Below are 18214 nucleotides of genomic sequence, written 5' to 3' on the forward strand. Positions count from 1 at the left end.
GTCTGCAAAGGTTGCTACTATCAATTTTCAACTAAATTTTCTCTAGGAACATATAAAAACAGTAGAGCTATAGCGCAAGTTACATCGTAATTCGCAAAGACCATCAGACTATGTTCATGACAATTAGTTCAATTAATCATATTACTTAAGAACTCCCACTCAAAAAGTACATCTCTCTAGTCATTTGAGTGGTACATGATCCAAATCCGCTATCTCAAGTCCGATCATCACGTGAGTCGAGAATAGTTTCAGTGGTAAGCATCCCTATGCTAATCATATCAACTATACGATTCATGCTCGACCTTTCGGTCTCATGTGTTCCGAGGCCATGTCTGCACATGCTAGGCTCGTCAAGCTTAACCCGAGTGTTCCGCGTGTGCAACTGTTTTGCACCCGTTGTATGTGAACGTTGAGTCTATCACACCCGATCATCACGTGGTGTCTCGAAACGAAGAACTGTCGCAACGGTGCACAGTCGGGGAGAACACAATTTCGTCTTGAAATTTTAGTGAGAGATCACCTCATAATGCTACCGTCGTTCTAAGCAAAATAAGGTGCATAAAAGGATTAACATCACATGCAATTCATAAGTGACATGATATGGCCATCATCACGTGCTTCTTGATCTCCATCACCAAAGCACCGGCACGATCTTCTTGTCACCGGCGCCACACCATGATCATCCATCAACGTGTTGCCATCGTGGTTGTCGTGCTACTTATGCTATCACCACTAAAGCTACAGCCTAGCAAAATAGTAAACGCATCTGCAAGCACATATGTTAGTATAAAGACAACCCTATGGCTCCTGCCGGTTGCCGTACCATCGACGTGCAAGTCGATATTTCTATTACAACATGATCATCTCATACATCCAATATATCACATCACATCGTTGGCCACATCATATCACAATCATACCCTGCAAAAACAAGTTAGACGTCCTCTAATTTTGTTGTTGCATGTTTTACGTGGTGACCAAGGGTATCTAGTAGGATCGCATCTTACTTACGCAAACACCACAACGGAGATATATGAGTTGCTATTTAACCTCATCCAAGGACCTCCTCGGTCAAATCCGATTCAACTAAAGTTGGAGAAACCGACACTTGCCAGTCATCTTTGAGCAAAGGGGGTTACTCGTAACGATGAAACCAGTCTCTCGTAAGCGTACGAGTAATGTCGGTCCAAGCCGCTTCAATCCAACAATACCGCGGAATCAAGAAAAGACTAATGAGGGCAGCAAAACACACATCACCGCCCACAAAACCTTTTGTATTCTACTCGAGAAGACATCTACGCATGAACCTAGCTCATGATGCCACTGTTGGGGAACGTCGCATGGGAAACAAAAAATTTCCTACGCGCACGAAGACCTATCATGGTGATGTCCATCTACGAGAGGGGATGAGTGATCTACGTACCCTTGTAGATCGTACAGCAGAAGTGTTAGAGAACGCGGTTGATGTAGTGGAACGTCCTCACGTCCCTCGATCCGCCCCGCGAACAATCCCGCGATCAGTCCCACGATCTAGTACCGAACGGACGGCACCTCCGCGTTCAGCACACGTACAGCTCGACGATGATCTCGGCCTTCTTGATCCAGCAAGAGAGACGGAGAGGTAGAAGAGTTCTCCGGCAGCGTGACGGCGCTCCGGAGGTTGGTGATGATCTTGTCTCAGCAGGGCTCCGCCCGAGCTCCGCAGAAACGCGATCTAGAGGAAAAACTATGGAGGTATGTGGTCGGGCAGCCGTGAGAAAAGTCGTCTCAAATCAGCCCTAAAACCTCCGTATATATAGGTGGGAGGGAGGGGAGGAGGCAGCCTCAAAACCTAAAGGTTTGGCCGAAATTGGAGGTGGAGGAGTCCTACTCCAATCCTACTTGGAGTAGGATTCCACCTTCCCACTTGGAAACTCTTTCCACCTTGTGTTTTTTCCTTCTCAAACCTTATGGGCCTTAGTGGGAACTTATTCCAGCCCACTAGGGGCTGGTTTATCTCTTCCCATAGCCCATGAGACCCCTTGGGGCGTGACACCCCTCCCGATGGTCCCCGGCACCCCTCCCGGCACTCCCGGTACACTACCGATGAGCCCGAAACTTTTCCGGTAATGCACGAAAACCTTCCGGTAACCAAATGAGGTCATCCTATATATCAATCTTCGTTTCCGGACCATTCTGGAAACCCTCGTGACGTCCGTGATCTCATCCGGGACTCCGAACAACATTCGGTAACCAACCATATAACTCAAATACGCATAAAACAACGTCGAACCTTAAGTGTGCAGACCCTGCGGGTTCGAGAACTATGTAGACATGACTCGAGAGACTCCTCGGTCAATATCCAATAGCGGGACCTGGATGCCCATATTGGATCCTACACATTCTACGAAGATCTTATCGTTTGAACCTCAGTGTCAAGGATTCGTGTAATCCCGTATGTCATTCCCTTTGTCCTTCGGTATGTTACTTGCCCGAGATTCGATCGTCAGTATCCGCATACCTATTTCAATCTCGTTCACCGGCAAGTCTCTTTACTCGTTCCGTAATACAAGATCCCGCAACTTACACTAAGTTACATTGCTTGCAAGGCTTGTGTGTGATGTTGTATTACCGAGTGGGCCCCGAGATACCTCCCCGTCATACGGAGTGACAAATCCCAGTCTTGATCCATACTAACTCAACGAACACCTTCGGAGATACCTGTAGAGCATCTTTATAGTCACCCAGTTACGTTGCGACGTTTGATACACACAAAGCATTCCTCCGGTGTCCGTGAGTTATATGATCTCATGGTCATAGGAACAAATACTTGACACGCAGAAAACAGTAGCAACAAAATGACACGATCAACATGCTACGTCTATTAGTTTGGGTCTAGTCCATCACATGATTCTCCTAATGATGTGATCCCGTTATCAAGTGACAACACTTGCCTATGGCCAGGAAACCTTGACCATCTTTGATCAACGAGCTAGTCAACTAGAGGCTTACTAGGGACAGTGTTTTGTCTATGTATCCACACAAGTATTGTGTTTCCAATCAATACAATTATAGCATGGATAATAAACGATTATCATGAACTAAGAAATATAATAATAACTAATTTATTATTTCCTCTAGGGCATATTTCCAACAGGTGCTCCGGCCGCCGGCTACGATCCCGACGAGACACAAAGTCAGGACGGCCGAGGGGCGTTCACACCGTCCACCTTTGATCAAGATCAGGCGGCCTTCATGCGTGATCAGGTCGGCATGGACCTGGACGGCTTCCTACTCGACCACGAGTTTCCAAAGGACTATGGGCAAGAGGAAGAGGACGAGTGCGAAATCGAAGGGGAGCCTTTGTTCGAGGACGAGCTCGCCAACCAAGCCGCCTGGGCGAAGCAGCCGAAGCGCAAGAGCAAGCGGACCAAGGCATATACGGCGGCCAAGGACAAGCTTCTTTGCGAGTGTTGGAGAGACGTTGGGCAAGACCCCTAGACGGGCGCCGAACAAAAGCATTCAACGTTTTGGATTCATGTCCACCGTGAGTTTCATGAGCACAAGAAGTTTCCGCCGTACCAAATAGTAAGCACGCGCGGGTGGGTGTCCATTTCCAAGCGATGGAGGGTGATCCAACAACAGTGCAACAAGTTTTGTGCCACTCTTGAGAGCGTCAAGGCCCGCCCCGTGAGCGGCATCAGCATGCAAGACATGGTATGCTAGCAAGCCACCCTCTTTTGTGTCATCAACTTTATGCTGGCATGTTCATTTGCATACCATTTAGCAATATGCCTGCATGAAATACATTTGTAGGCATTTCAAGCTTTGGAGGCATTCAAGGTCCAACACAATGGAGAACGCTTCAACCTCTCCCATTGCTTTAGGGTCATCAAAGACGAGGAGAAGTTCAAGGCGCAATATGCCGCCCTCAAGTCGCATGGGGGGAAGCAAGCCGTGAAGGAGGTTGGGGACGGTGAGAAGCACGGCCGCGGGGGGGGGGGGGGGGACCAACTCAAGAAGGAGGACAAGCGGGATGCGGCGTCGAACGCCTTGATCGCAAGCGTGGAGGGCATGATGAGCAAAAAGGACTCAAGGAAGGAGGAGCACCGGCGTTACAAACAAAAGCAAATGAACGCCTTCATGGAGATCCAAAAGAGGAGGCTTGAGATGGACGCGAAGAAGCAAGTCAAGATGCTTGAGATGGAGGCGGAGAAACAAGCCAAGATTCTAGAGATCGAGGCCGCCAACGCCAAGACCAAGGAGAAAGAAGTGGCTCTCGCAAGCATGATGACCGGGGTGGAGATCATGAAGGTGGATCTCAGCACCGTGTCGCCAGGAAAGAGACCGTAATTCGAGAAGATGCAGGCCAACATGCTCAAGTTCGACGAGGAGTGATCTATGGCCGCGAGCCTTTTTTTGTATGCCGGCAGGTGTGCTGCCATGACCACGAGGCCGCGATGGAGCGGTGAAACTCAAGTCCCACCTCTTTTTTGTGTGCTGGCATGTGCGCCGGCCGCTGATGAGTGCGTCAACATGAATTGTGTGGTGATTGTATGCCGGCACCATGCCGGCGCTGACATGGTACCGACATGAGACATGACCGCTGACATGATCTATGGCCGCATGCCTTTTTAAAAAATTATGGCGGACATAAAATGGATCGACACGTTGGACGTACTATCGATCCAAATCTAAAACAAAACGGACGCCGTGCGGACGTCCAACCCAAACGGACAAAAAACGAACAAAAGCGCGGTCCGTTTGGGTCGGCTGTCGGAGTTGCTCTAACAATCTAGTTGCCGAAAAATGTGGGTCGCACTGTTAGTTATGTTGAATACGAATGACCTTGTTTATTGCCGAGCCATCCTTCTCGGCGCATATAAGTTCTGCCTGCCCGATTGCTACGGGTTGGTCGAATAATGGACCACCCATTGGATCAGTTTGTTTGTTTGTCCATGGAAGCGAATTCCCGCTTTGTTTTCTAGATGCCCTGAGATGCGCTAGCGGCGCGGTTGTTGAAAACATGAAACGCAGCAAATAATTCGGGCTGAATGGGACTGGAGCCGTCCGGCTCACCCCATCCATTCCTCCCCAAAAAATTATACTACATGTCAGTGTCACCGGTGGATTGGTCGGTTGTTTTCTTGCGCATGCTCGTCCATGGCCGCGGTGCACGCGCGCACTCGTCCACCGCGCTTCAGGAGGGAGAAAGGAGCCCCATCCACCGTCCCGTGAACGGAAATCTGGGGAAGATGTGGGGGGAGGCGATCATTGATGCATGGCATGGGGGGGCTTCACTTTCGGTTCCGTGCTGTTGTGGCCGTCACCCGTCATGGACGGATGAAAAACGACTTGGACCGGAAGCCGATTTCGTATACGAAACAACGGCATTTCCTCCGTGGATGGGCGTGGGCACGGACGGTTCTAGTGTCCGGCAGGGTTTTCAGGAGGTCGCGGTTTGGTCGAACTCTCGTGCAGCTTCTGGAGATGATGGACCAGACTCCCTGTTGCCCGATCAGGACGGGGAAAGGGGCATCCGAACTGTGGTGACGCGGGCATCGGAAACGCTGCTGCACCACAAGTTCTGTCCCGATTGCACCACAAACAGGATGGCTGCTGTTCGAGATTAGAGTAGTAACTTGTTGGGGGCATCTCTAGCCCATCCCTACAAAGTAGAGAAGTAAGCAGAGTAAAGGTTACTGAAATAATTTTACTCTAAAATTTGGTCGTTTCTACCAGATCTCAATTTTAGTGGAGTAAGAAAGGGATTTAGAGCAAACAAACACGAATTCAATTCAAACAAACATACAAACCGGAATTCGGTTCGGTGCCGATTCATAATATTTACAATGTCAACCACGGAAACATAGTCTAAACTTACTGATTTTATGGCAGTTCTTTTGTTGTCTTCTAGAATAAGTTGGAATAAGCTACCTCTATCCAACTTATTTTAAAAACCCAATCAAATTTATTTTCGTAGAAGTCTACTAATTAAGACTTGACTAGTAGACTTTAAAAATATATTTTTGATTAGGCTTTTAGAATAAGCTGGATAGGGGACAGCTTATTCTAGAAGCTCAAAAAAGCAACCAAAAGAACTGGCCCTTAGTCGTTGTCCGTATCTTCGATGACCTCTTTCCGCTCGGCTCACAACAACCCACCGATCATGGGATCTGAGCATGTGTCGTCGTATGGGTCGTCGAAGATATTGCCTCTATTGCCACCTCCGATCCCTTTGTTACCACCTTTGTTTTCGTTGTCGCTGGACATGACGATGACCTCCGCCCCTTGCTCCTAACTACCAGTACATGTAGCGCTCCGCCTCCACTTGCTTTTTTTTTTGGGGGGGGGAGGGGGTTGCGGAAATACCGAGCCTAATATCTAGACCTCTCATCTAAGTCTATCATCTAAATCCGAAGGCCCCAACCAAACCACATACCGGGTCTAGGGCACAAACTAGTATGACACACTTTCATAGGTCTTCGACGCTGTCTTCCATCGATCCATCTTCAGAGCAAGTACTGATGCATGCACCTTACTAGGCATGTCATCGACACAGCCACGATGCCAAACAACACCTCCACCCTGCGTTCGTCGATCGAGACACGCCTATCGTCGAGATCCAGCTGCGCCATGCCGCCAATACTCGTCATCATCGACGCGGTAGATACAACGTCGCTCCTCCTGCCAATCACCACACATACGACGCCGCTGGAGCTACGCGGAATCGACCACCCACAACATCTCTCCCCTGAACGCCTGAGCCTCCCAACGGCACCTTCATGAAGTGTACGATGCTGCCGCCGCCCAATCTAGATGAAATTTTGGACTTTCGTCCGCGAGGGTTTGAAGGTGGATAGGAGCGACCTCGGCTTCGCCTCCAGGGAGAGTAACAGTGTCGAGGGATGTCGCAAATGCAGGGCCGAACCAGCCGACCAAAATTTCCTCCGGTGCCCATCCTATATTACCAACCTCTGTTTGCTCCGGATCTGACAGCAATCCGTGATCCAAAACCTGCAGAGATGAAAGTGCCATGGGACTCAACCCACCAGGAAGGAGGACCGAAAGGAACAACTGTCATTGATCTATCCAAGTGCCGAATCGAACAACTCGGATGCGACGAGCACCATCAGCCCGCACCGGCCGACGGCGTCCAGCCGTCCAAGCGCTGGATCCAAAGGGATCCAACCTGAACCCGACAGCGCCCGCGACCACCCGGTCTTTCCTACCACGCAACCACCGCCTCGCCACTAGCACACAACCAAGCCTCCGCCGCCGTGCCGCGCACGGCAGCGCGCCAGGAGTTGTCCCCACACCGACGTCTCTTCACGATCTGACCGTCCCGTGCGAGCCGTGACGCTGGAAAGGGAGAGAAGCTCCGCCCCCGCCCTCCCAACATTTTAGTTACTTACCGGTGCAGAACAACACTCTTTAATCAGGCATAGTTTAAAAAATCAAACATGTAATCGAACCAGCGAGGCCGTCAGTTTAGATTTTTATCGATCGGACCGCTGGTTCACCGGTTCGATTTCTAGTTTTTTATATCATAAATAATATATTTTATATACTAATGTCGTATTAAATAGACGTAAAATATAATATTTAACTCAAATTTAATAAGAAAGTTGGCTTTTCAAGATGGTTATTTGTCCGACGTGCAACTTAAAGTTGGCTTTCCAAAATGGTTATATGTAGCATCATGGATTTGAATTCCCTTAGACGTAGGTTATTTTTCTATTTTTATGTGTGGCACCTTTGGTTCATGCAAAAACCGATCGGTTTACATGATTTTTTATTCAATTATAGGTCGGTCTTTTTAGCTTAAAAATAAAAAAAGGTGTCGGTTCCGGTTTTTTCCGCAGGTCGGCCTGGTTTTTTATTCGGAACTAAACTGGGCCGCTAATTAAAATAAAAAGTAAGCTCCACCGTATTAAGCCCAGCCAGCAGTGAGCTATCTGCTCTGGAGTGATGTAATGATGAGGGCTGTGGGCGGCAAAATTAATTACCTCTTATCTGCTTCCACTAATAAACCCAGCCACTAAACGAACTGATTAATCCCAAAGCGAGCGCCCTACGCCGGCCTTTCGCCGGGAGCCAGTAGCCGCCCTCGCTTGGCCGCCATAAATACCTCACATTCCCCCGTCGCCTCACACCACCACAGAGAGCTAAGCGCATTCGCATCTTGAGCGCACACACACCGACCCTAGCTTGCCGATCAGCCGAGGATGGCCAAGGACATCGAGGCGGCGCCCCCAGGCGGCGAGTACGGGGCCAAGGACTACTCCGACCCGCCGCCGGCGCCGCTCTTCGACGCGGAGGAGCTGACCAAGTGGTCCCTGTACCGCGCGGTGATCGCCGAGTTCGTGGCCACGCTGCTCTTCCTCTACATCACCGTGGCCACCGTCATTGGGTACAAGCACCAGGCGGACCCCGCCGGCCCCAATGCTGCCGACGCGGCGTGCAGCGGCGTCGGCATCCTCGGCATCGCCTGGGCGTTCGGCGGCATGATCTTCGTCCTCGTCTACTGCACCGCCGGTGTCTCGGGTGGCCACATCAACCCGGCGGTGACGTTCGGGCTGTTCCTGGCGCGCAAGGTTTCGCTGGTGCGCGCGGTGCTCTACATCATCGCGCAGTGCCTGGGCGCCATCTGTGGCGTGGGGCTCGTCAAGGGGTTCCAGAGCGCCTTCTACGTGCGCTACGGCGGCGGCGCCAACGAGCTCAGCGCCGGCTACTCCAAGGGCACCGGGCTCGCCGCCGAGATCATCGGCACCTTCGTGCTCGTCTACACCGTCTTCTCCGCCACCGACCCCAAGCGCAGCGCCCGTGACTCCCACGTCCCAGTAAGCTATCACTGCCTGGCTGCCTACTGATTTCATTTTCTTTCGTCCACGAACTAGTGATGCTTTGCATGGAAATACGCATGAAGGAGGTCTCTAGATATTCTCCACTGATACTGAACTAGTTCGTCACTACTAACTCGTCCAGTCCCTAGCTAGTTAGTTAATTTGGTTCGTTATACGGAGTATGTATCAACTGTGAGGTGGCAAACCGCTTGTGATTAGCGCTAGACAAAGGCACATTCGATGCTCTAGATAGGGACATAGTGCGAAAGTCAAAAATTTCGCTGATATGATTGTTTTACAATATATTTTATTGTTTAGATTTGGTGAACCATCTTTTTCAAGCATGCATATGAAAACATTCATGTCTTCTTCTGGCCATCTTTTTCAATAACGAATTTTGATGCAAAAATGGATGGTCTAGATAGGATGTGTAGGCGTGTAGCTGAAAACATTCACGTACGTCTTCTCCAGCAATGCTAGCTCTTCATCGATCATAACATGGATGTTGCAATGAATCGTTCAGGTGCTGGCTCCTTTGCCAATCGGCTTCGCGGTGTTCATGGTGCACCTGGCCACTATCCCAATCACCGGCACCGGCATCAACCCGGCAAGGAGCTTCGGAGCTGCCGTGATCTACAACAACGAGAAGGCCTGGGATGACCACGTACGTACCGCCACATACTACCCCATGTCTCTGCTAATTTGATGGGTTTCTCTTTTAGTATAAGCAGCGGTCACGATCACCTCGAAGACTAAAACTCTAAAAAACCAAAAGAACTTGTGTGGTGTCCCTCATCCATAGACTATATATACCTTATTAAACTAGACATAACTTTGTGGTATTCCTCGTTCATAAGTTCAAAAGTAGCAATCAGAACTCTGAGCAGGTAGATTATTTTGAAGAAGGGCACAGGATAAGGATCACTTAATTAACAAGCTCAAGCGATGTCACTCCCAACTGATTAGCCTTGAAATATTTTTATTTACACTCTTGCAGCTTATGTGTGACATCTGCAAACAGAACTACTGGAGGAGATTAATTCAAATATCACTTTTACTGGCAAAAACAAAAATTCAAATATATTTGAGACATCTTGCTTACTTTTGCAGTGGATCTTCTGGGTGGGGCCATTCATCGGAGCCGCCATTGCCGTCGCCTACCACCAGTACGTCTTGAGGGCGAGTGCCACCAAGCTTGGCTCGTCTGCCTCCTTCGGTAGGAGCTAGATCGGTCCGCCACTGTCTGGATGATCGGAGGCACTGAAAAACAAATATATCAGTGTGATATGGCTCGGATCGTGTATTATGCAAGCGTCTGTATTTTTCTAGACGCGTTTGGATGTCTTTAAAATTTCTCTAGAATTCTGTGAATTTGGATCGTTGAGGAATTTGGATGCCTTGTTTTTTTCTTGGACAAATGAAGGGCCTGGAAGGACCCAAAAGTTGCATTAATTCTGGAACACATCATTTTACAACAACACCATTAAAGAAAAAAGTAAATAATAAACTGGTCCCTAACTATTACAAAGAGGACCCCCAAAGAACCAATTAGAATCGCAATCAGGTCCTTGGCATCTCCAATCCGAATTTAGTCTCGTCTTCACCGGGCATGGCACCACATGGTCCATGGCACCGCGCAATGAACTCCAAGACGAAGATGCATTGCGTCCCATATGGCTCTTGGACGAGAGCAAAAAGAGAGATCACCATTCGGCCAGCAGATTCAACGGCAATGATTGGCATCGACCGTAGAAATGGGATCCAACGCCCTTCTATGACCAACATCGGTGAAGAGCACGAACCTCATCTAGATCTCCATCTTTTCCCCACTTCTCCTCCATGAGAGCATGGTTAATAGTATAGCCAACTGCTGGCTATAAGCCATCTTATAGCCCACCTTATAGCTAGCTTGTACAATAGTTAGCTACAAAAGAGTACTACTTTTATCATACATGGCCCACCTTTCATTTTCACAAAGCACCTAGGAGCACGTGCTAGAGCTGACTCTTCACGAAGAGCCCGCTTCCCTTCTCTCTCCTCTTCTCTCTCATCCAACTCAACAAAAATATAGTATTTTAATCCTTACAGCCTGCTGACTGTACCTTATTGTACTTGCTCTGACCACGTTAGCCTTGGATGCACATGAATCAATGGACCTCCTCTGGATCAGGGGACCAGGGCCAGCCCTGAGGGGGGCTGGGGGCAACCACCTCGGGCCTCCAAAATCCAGGGGGGGCCCTCCTAGGTTAGCTGTCGTATATGTAGATAACCCATAGGCCCTTCTCTTCTGAAGAAAATTAGGCCAAGTAAAGGCACAAAGAGGAAGGAGGACGTGATTAAGATGCATTCAAACAGCATAATCACCTCATCTCGTCTCCCTTGCGATCCTGAGATGAGTTTGCAGGATCCCTAATTTCCTATTCTCTATTCCCATGGTTTCAAAACTCCCTGTCGCAAGTTGCATCGGCATCCGACACATAGTTCTCCAAGCGCTGGACGCAGCCACACAAGATGCACATGCACATTGCCCAATCCCTCACGATTTACATGGCCGAGCGACTTCAGTCTCTACCCTCCAGATGCTGGGAACACACGATGGAGTCCCAGATCCTGCCGGTAGTCCACATCGTGGCATCGTTGAGTGTCCGATGACCAACACCGATCCTATTAATTCCAGGTATAAATTGTTATGGCCCCGAATCCGGATGAGTAAAAGGGTGTGATCTTTGTGAGATATTGGGAAATTGGGTCTTAACAATCAGATTACTATTCCTTATTATATATATATATATATATATATATATATATATATATATATATATATATATATATATATATATATATATATATATATATATATTACCTCCAATAGTTAGCAGGAATCCACCATGTTGTTAATTAAATAATTTACCTTCTCGTACAAGATGCATATCACTTTTTAACTTCTGGTGCAACTTTTTTACCACCTCCCTATTGAAAGGATCGATATGGTTGACTAGATGGGGGTGAATAGGCAACTAACAAGTTTTAAGATTTTCTTTAAACAAATTAGGTTTAGCAACAAATAGGTTGTCTAGATATGCAACTAGGTGAGCAACCTATATGATGCTAACAACCATAATAATAAGCAATAAGTAAATACAAGTAAAGGTGAGAAATAACCACAAGTGGAACCGGTGAAGACGAGGATGTGTTTCCGAAGTTCCTTCCCTTTGAGGGAAGTACGTCTCCGTTGGAACGGTGTGGAGGCACAATGCTCCACAAGATACCACTAAGGCCACCGTATTCCCATCATGCCCTCACACAATGACACAATGCGAAGTGTCGTGATTCCACTAAGTGGTGTCCTCGAAGGTGGCAACCAGACCTTTACAACAAGGTTGTGGCTCTCTCCACAACTCAATTGGAGGCTCCCAACAATCCACGGAGCTTCACCACAATGGAATGTGGCTCCGAGGTGACCTCTTCCGTCTAGGGTGCTCAAACACGCGAGAGTAACAAAATCCACACAAGAACTTGGGGGAATCAATTTTTCTTGGGTGGAAGTGTAGATATAGGTCTCCTCCTTCAATCCCTAGTAAGACAACAAGTTTGGGTGGCTAGGGAGAGAGATCGGGCAAGAAGGCTTTGGTGCATCAATGGTGGAGAAAGAAAGGTAAGAGATGAGGGGGAGGAGGACGAAGGCCCTCGTTATATAGCCGCCCCCCAATTTCTAACTGTTACAACTTTTTTGCACTCGGCGGTACAACCGGTTGCCAGGCCGGTACAACCGGTGTTCCTATATTAGCGGAACAATCGGTCAACCACCGCCCTATAACCGGGCCAAAACAGAAAGTTGGCCATGAGGTTTTACCAGCCACGGCTGTTGGGCGTGGCCAAGTCCCAAGCGGTACAACTGCTTGGAACACCGGTAGTACCATCTATAATTAATATAGCGGTACAACCGGGCCACCACTGCCCAACAACCGCAGTGAAACAGAGTCGTGATTGGTTGTGGGCCGATGCAGGGCCGGTACAACCGCCCATGACAGCGGTACAATTGGTCAGTTAGAAAACCAGGGGCCTCTCTCTCAATGATGCGATGGAACGAGATGGGTGCAAAAGTGTGACAGAAGAATTGATTCACCCATAGACTTACAATGTCGATTCCCTCTTAATAGTACGGGAACCCTACGACCAAAGAGAATAAACACGTAGGGAACACGTCTTCGATATTTTCCGTTTGGAGGGGACATCTAACCGTCTTGTGTTCAACATATGATACGTGCATACTTGACACCCGGTTAGATAACATAGTGAGTTGTCATCATCACCAAAACACTTAAGCTGGAGAATGCCCTTACAATCTCCCCCTTTTTGGTGGATGATGACAACAAAACGATTTGCATAGATGATCTCTAAAGTAGAAGCGGGGCTCGCCCTCGGTGTGTGCCCCAGATGAGACAGAAACAGGAATTGGAGCTCCCCTTTGGTTTTAGAGACCATCCACAGGGTACATAGAGGAATTAACATTAAGGAGCATATGTACGAGGTAACTAGTAGAGTTGTAAATGATACGGGTAATAATAAACATAGTCTGCACTGAAACTCAAATAGTCTCCACAAGATATGTTCAAGACCAACTAACAAGTTCAAAGACCAACTAACAAGCAAATAAGGGTCCAACTTGAAATCAAAACGAAAGATACGACGAAATGACAGCAAGAGCCCCCCATGCAAATCCTGTCATGATATAGCTCTCTCCCCCTTTGGCATCAGTACACCAAAAAGGAAAAGAGCGATGCTATCGCCCCAGTGCTTAGTAGAGCTTGTCAGACCCGTCAAACTCCTCGGAATCACCGCTATCAGACTCATCATCACCATCACTATCATCACTGTCACACACATCCTGAGCAGCAATAGCACAGGAGGTAGCAGGCTGACCCGAGACCTCATCATCAATCTAAGAGCTATGACCATAGATACACTTCTCCTCCGGGGTGATGGACTTCTCTGAACCGCTGGCTGCCTCAAGCTTGAGAGCCCGCATAATCTGAACCTCTCTACACCGAGCAAGCTTCTCGTTGACATGGACTTCATAGAGCTTTTGCTGAACATGAGCTTAGAGGCAGAATGTCTTCTTTAACTTATCTGAGAACTTGGAGACCCAAGAGGGCTTGGCAGCCGCACGAAGCTCAAAGGCACTATCACTGGAAGTAGGAAAAACATCCTCAGGTGTGTCCTCGGGGAAGCAAGGAGCAGCATGCTTCTTCTTCCGGAGTTGCTTGACCTCATGCTCAGTGAGGTTCTTAGGAGAAGGAGAGGTTCGCGAGGCCTACGAACTACCCATACAGAGTTGAGGAAGCACATAATGAACGGAGCATACTTGGGGACCAACTTGTAGAAGACCGTGGAGTAGATCTCCTCCCATAACCATTTGGAAGCATCAAATGTAGCCCGAGTGCCAGCCTTCTCCCGCATGGCAACAAGAAGATCAATGAAGTAACCGTGAATCTCATCTTGGGAAGGAGTACATTCCAAAAAACACGGTGCAAAATATCATAAACCGGCAACAGGTCCTTAGAAGAGCCAGGAATCCCACGCTCGAGAATGTACAAGGGGGAAAGCTTCACCTTATCCATAGGATGAGTCCCATCACGAGGACGAATGCCACCCTTCCCAGAGAGACCGGTATCATCATACCCAAGAGCATTGCAGAAGGCATGCCACAGGACCTCAAAAATCTCATCACGACATATGATGGTAAGGGTGCGGGCGTCATCCGAGCCAAAGTGAACAGTGGAATATAACTCACGAATGAGCTGCACATCAAAGGGACAGTCGAGTGTCATGAGCTTGAGAAAATCAAATTCGTCGTAGAGAGTATATGCTTCTCCAAAGTTGTCCGTGTTGTTCTTCGAGTGCTCAATGTCAATAGTCTACTGCTTGGCAAACTTGTTCTTGTGATGGTCATAGAGCTCATGCACAATGCGCATCTGAAGCGCATTCTGGAACTAAGGGGTGGTCCAGGTGGGAGCAACGGGTACCTCATATGGATTCTGAAAATGAACCTGCTCCCAATCAGCTTGCTTCCATGAGTGCACTGGCTTGACAGATTTCTGCTTGGCAGCCAAGGCTTTTGCATAGCGAGAGGGATTGGTGGGGATCACAAGTTCCTCGTGCTCAGAGTCCTCCACGAGCCTACACCTGCGTGCACGCTTCTTGGTGTTCTTTCGAGGAGCAGAGCGAGAACCAGAGCCTCCTGTAGACACACACTAGAAAAACACACAGAAAAAACCCAGAAAAGATGAGAGGATTGTACGCAAAAACAAGAATATATCAGGTGTGCATAGTAGAACAAAGAAGCTGTGGAATAAGAACCAGGCAAGCCAGTTGTACTGGTCACCGGAGTGGTTGTACCGCATACGCAAGCGGTTGAACCACTGTTTTAGGGAGTCTGGTTCATCCGGATGTGAGACCTATGCTAGTGATTCTAGGTACTACAGCATAACTGATATGAATCATATATAGGACGTCCCCCTGTCAATAGATTGTCCAAAAACACGGGATCCTAGAAATGCCCTACGAAAAAGTGGATCCAAGGAAGAAGATCCAAAATCAAGAAGGAAGAAGGGCATTTACCAGCGTCCATTGGAGGAGATCAGGGGAGGAAGGGCCTCCACGGAGAAAATCCGAGGGGAAGCACCAAATCTGGGGCGCTAGAGGCACTCCGGCGTGGTGGTGACGGCGATGGGCGACTAGAGCACTGAGGGGAGGAGTTGGGCACGAAGGGGAAACTGAGTACCCCTTCGGCCTGGCCCTCTTTTTAAGTGCCGGTTGCCGCATTTGGTTGTACCGCTACAAAGAGCGGTTGTACCGGCCCAGTACAACCTGGGAATTAGCGGTATAACCACAAATTCGCACCGGTTGTACTACTGGGGTGAGACAACGGGTGAATAGCGGTTCTACCGCTGTTGACACTGGTTGTACCGCCCTGCCTTAGTCACCACCACCAGGAATCAATGCGTACAATTTGGAAATGAGAGGGTTTGTGGGATGAGGAGAGTTTGGGAGAGAGAATAGGCAAGGGAGTATGGTGGGGTAAGCTCCAAGGTGATCAAGAAGAACCACACACACAAAAAAGGAATACACACCTTGAAGGATACCACACCTAAAACTTAAGCCAACATAAAGCGCAAAGAAGGACCGAAAAAGATGCAACGAAAAGAAACACCAAAGGCAAATACCTCACTAAGAGGGGGTGGTGGCCGAGGCCACCTATGTTTGAGTGAACTGGTATGGCACCACGAAGATTTTAACCTTGGGCCCATGACCAAAACTCATCTTTGTGACACAAATACCATCCAAAATGGCGAATGTGAAAGATTTGATTGTTTTATGCATAATAGGAGGAGGGATAGTTCATTGAGAGAACTAGACTCCCCTAAATTCATGCCTACATCTAAACAGAATATAATGATGAGAGTGGTGGGTGTGCCAGATTTCAATGTACATTGCTCAAATCAATGATATTTTGCTCATGCCTTAACTCGCGAAATCTTGCTTCATTCAAAGGCTTTGTGAAGATATCTACAAGATGTTCATTAGTGTTGAGGTAAATGAGATCAATATCCCCACGCTTGATATCCTCCCGGATGAAGTGGTGACAAATACTGATGTGCTTCGTCTTGCAATGTTGAATCAGGTTGTTGGAGATTGAGATGGCACTAATATTATCACAATAAAGGAACTTTGTCACAAGTGACACCGTAATCCTTTAAAGTTTGCCTCATCCATAACAACCGAGCACAGCAACTTGGAGTAGCTACATATTCAGCCTCGATGGACGAGGGAGAAACACAATTCTTTTTCTTGGAAGACCAACTTATCATAGAGCGGCCAAGGAATTGGCAACCTCCGGAAGTTGAATTCCTACGTCTCTCTCCCAATCCGAATCCTCCTGTGAGATCTCGGTAAGGTGTTCATACCATGCACGTGGGGCTTGTTTAAGGCCATAGAGTGCCTTATCGAGAACATACACATGATTAGCGAACTTGGGATCCTCAAACCCCGGGGGTTGCTTGACATAAACCAACTCCTTAAGGGGACCATTAAGAAATGCACTCTTCACATCCATTTGGTATAATTTGAAGTTATGATGAGAAGCAAATGCAAGCAGCATGTGAATAGATTCAAGGCGGACGACAGGAGCAAAGGTTTCACCGCAGTTGATACCCTCAACTTGGGAGTAGCCTTGTGCTACCAATCCTGCCTTGTTCCGAGTGACGACACCGTTCGCATCTTGCTTGTTCTTAAAGATGTCTTTGTCCCAATGACATTGTGGTTCTCTTTTGGTCTTGGCACCAGTCGCCACACTTTGTTCCGCTCTAAGTTGTTGGGTTCTTCGTGCATGGCTTCAACCCAATCCATGTCTTAGAGAGCCTCTTGTACCTTCAGTGGTTCAATGCAAGAAACAAACGCATGATGGGCACTAAAATTTGATAATTGACGACATGTGGTTACCCTCTGTGTAAGCCGCCATAGACATTCTCTAGCACATGAGAAATATTTTTGAGTGTTTTGGCAGTCTTGGAAGCGCGTCTTTCTTGAATTTCCTCAGGGGTGAGCTAAAAAAGCCTGTTTGAGACTTTTACCGCCTTGTTGAGTTTGCCCTTGATCTTGATCTTGAGCTTGATTTTGTTCTTGTGCTTGATCATGGTCTTGAACTTGGTCTTTATCTTGAGCTTGCTATTGATTTCGAGCATCCTCAGATGCGTGAGCAGGATCAAGGACATCATTTGGGGCAGGACCATCTTGAGGTTGATCTTCTCCTTGATCAGGATCACGGGGATGAGGGCCTTTAGAGCATTCTTCGGAAGCGTGTGGGTCTTGCATCGGTGATGGTTCCACATGAGTGGAACATTGTCCTTCTCCTTCTGCCACAAGGGGTTCCTCAATGGGCAAGAAGTATCCCACGACCATTCTTCTTATGGATTGGGGAGGAATTTCATCATCTACATCACAAAAACCATAGAAGAAGTTTGCAAAATGTTGTCGCGCAAGTTCATCCACTGAAAAGTGCCATGGTATAACATGTTGATACTCCCTCCATCCATGAGGACCTTTGTGAGAGTATAACCAACAACCTCAGGTGCTACCACCAAAGCTAGATCTCCTGGGTTATCAACCCGGGGAGGGTGAGTATCTCTCCTCCAGGTAATTGGTTGTTCGACCCAGTTGAGGTATCTTGGGACCGCCGGCTCAATCACATTGATGGATTTCGTCTTACGCTTTCTGTCCTCTTTGCAACCATTGCTGGTGAAAATGTGGTATAGACCATTATTCAGCTGCTTAGGGTTACTCTGAAATCTAGATTCATTGCTATGTTGCTGATTGGCTTGATCGGAATG

General features: G+C 48.0%; 1 protein-coding gene across 1 annotated transcript; it reads left to right on the plus strand.

Annotated features, from left to right (window-relative positions):
• The first annotated feature begins 8058 nt into the window (after positions 1 to 8058).
• Positions 8059 to 10243, plus strand: LOC123427264 (aquaporin PIP2-5). Its single transcript, XM_045111264.1, has 3 exons — positions 8059 to 8822; positions 9349 to 9489; positions 9936 to 10243. Exons 1-3 carry the CDS (start codon positions 8208 to 8210, stop codon positions 10050 to 10052), a joined length of 873 nt encoding a protein of 290 aa, XP_044967199.1. The 5' UTR covers positions 8059 to 8207; the 3' UTR covers positions 10053 to 10243.
• Positions 10244 to 18214: the final 7971 nt, after the last annotated feature.

This window comes from Hordeum vulgare, chromosome 2H, assembly GCF_904849725.1.
Source record: "Hordeum vulgare subsp. vulgare chromosome 2H, MorexV3_pseudomolecules_assembly, whole genome shotgun sequence".
In the NCBI taxonomy this organism is placed as follows: Eukaryota; Viridiplantae; Streptophyta; class Magnoliopsida; order Poales; family Poaceae; genus Hordeum; species Hordeum vulgare.

What these genes read in the sequence shown, in the direction of transcription:
- LOC123427264 (XM_045111264.1), top strand. Translation starts at nt 8,208, where the DNA reads ATGGCCAAGGACATCGAGGCGGCGCCCCCAGGCGGCGAGTACGGGGCC. An exon ending in CCCGTGACTCCCACGTCCCA is followed by an intron (nt 8,823 to 9,348) that starts GTAAGCTATCAC and finishes TGAATCGTTCAG; the next exon opens with GTGCTGGCTCCTTTGCCAAT. An exon ending in AGAAGGCCTGGGATGACCAC is followed by an intron (nt 9,490 to 9,935) that starts GTACGTACCGCC and finishes TTACTTTTGCAG; the next exon opens with TGGATCTTCTGGGTGGGGCC.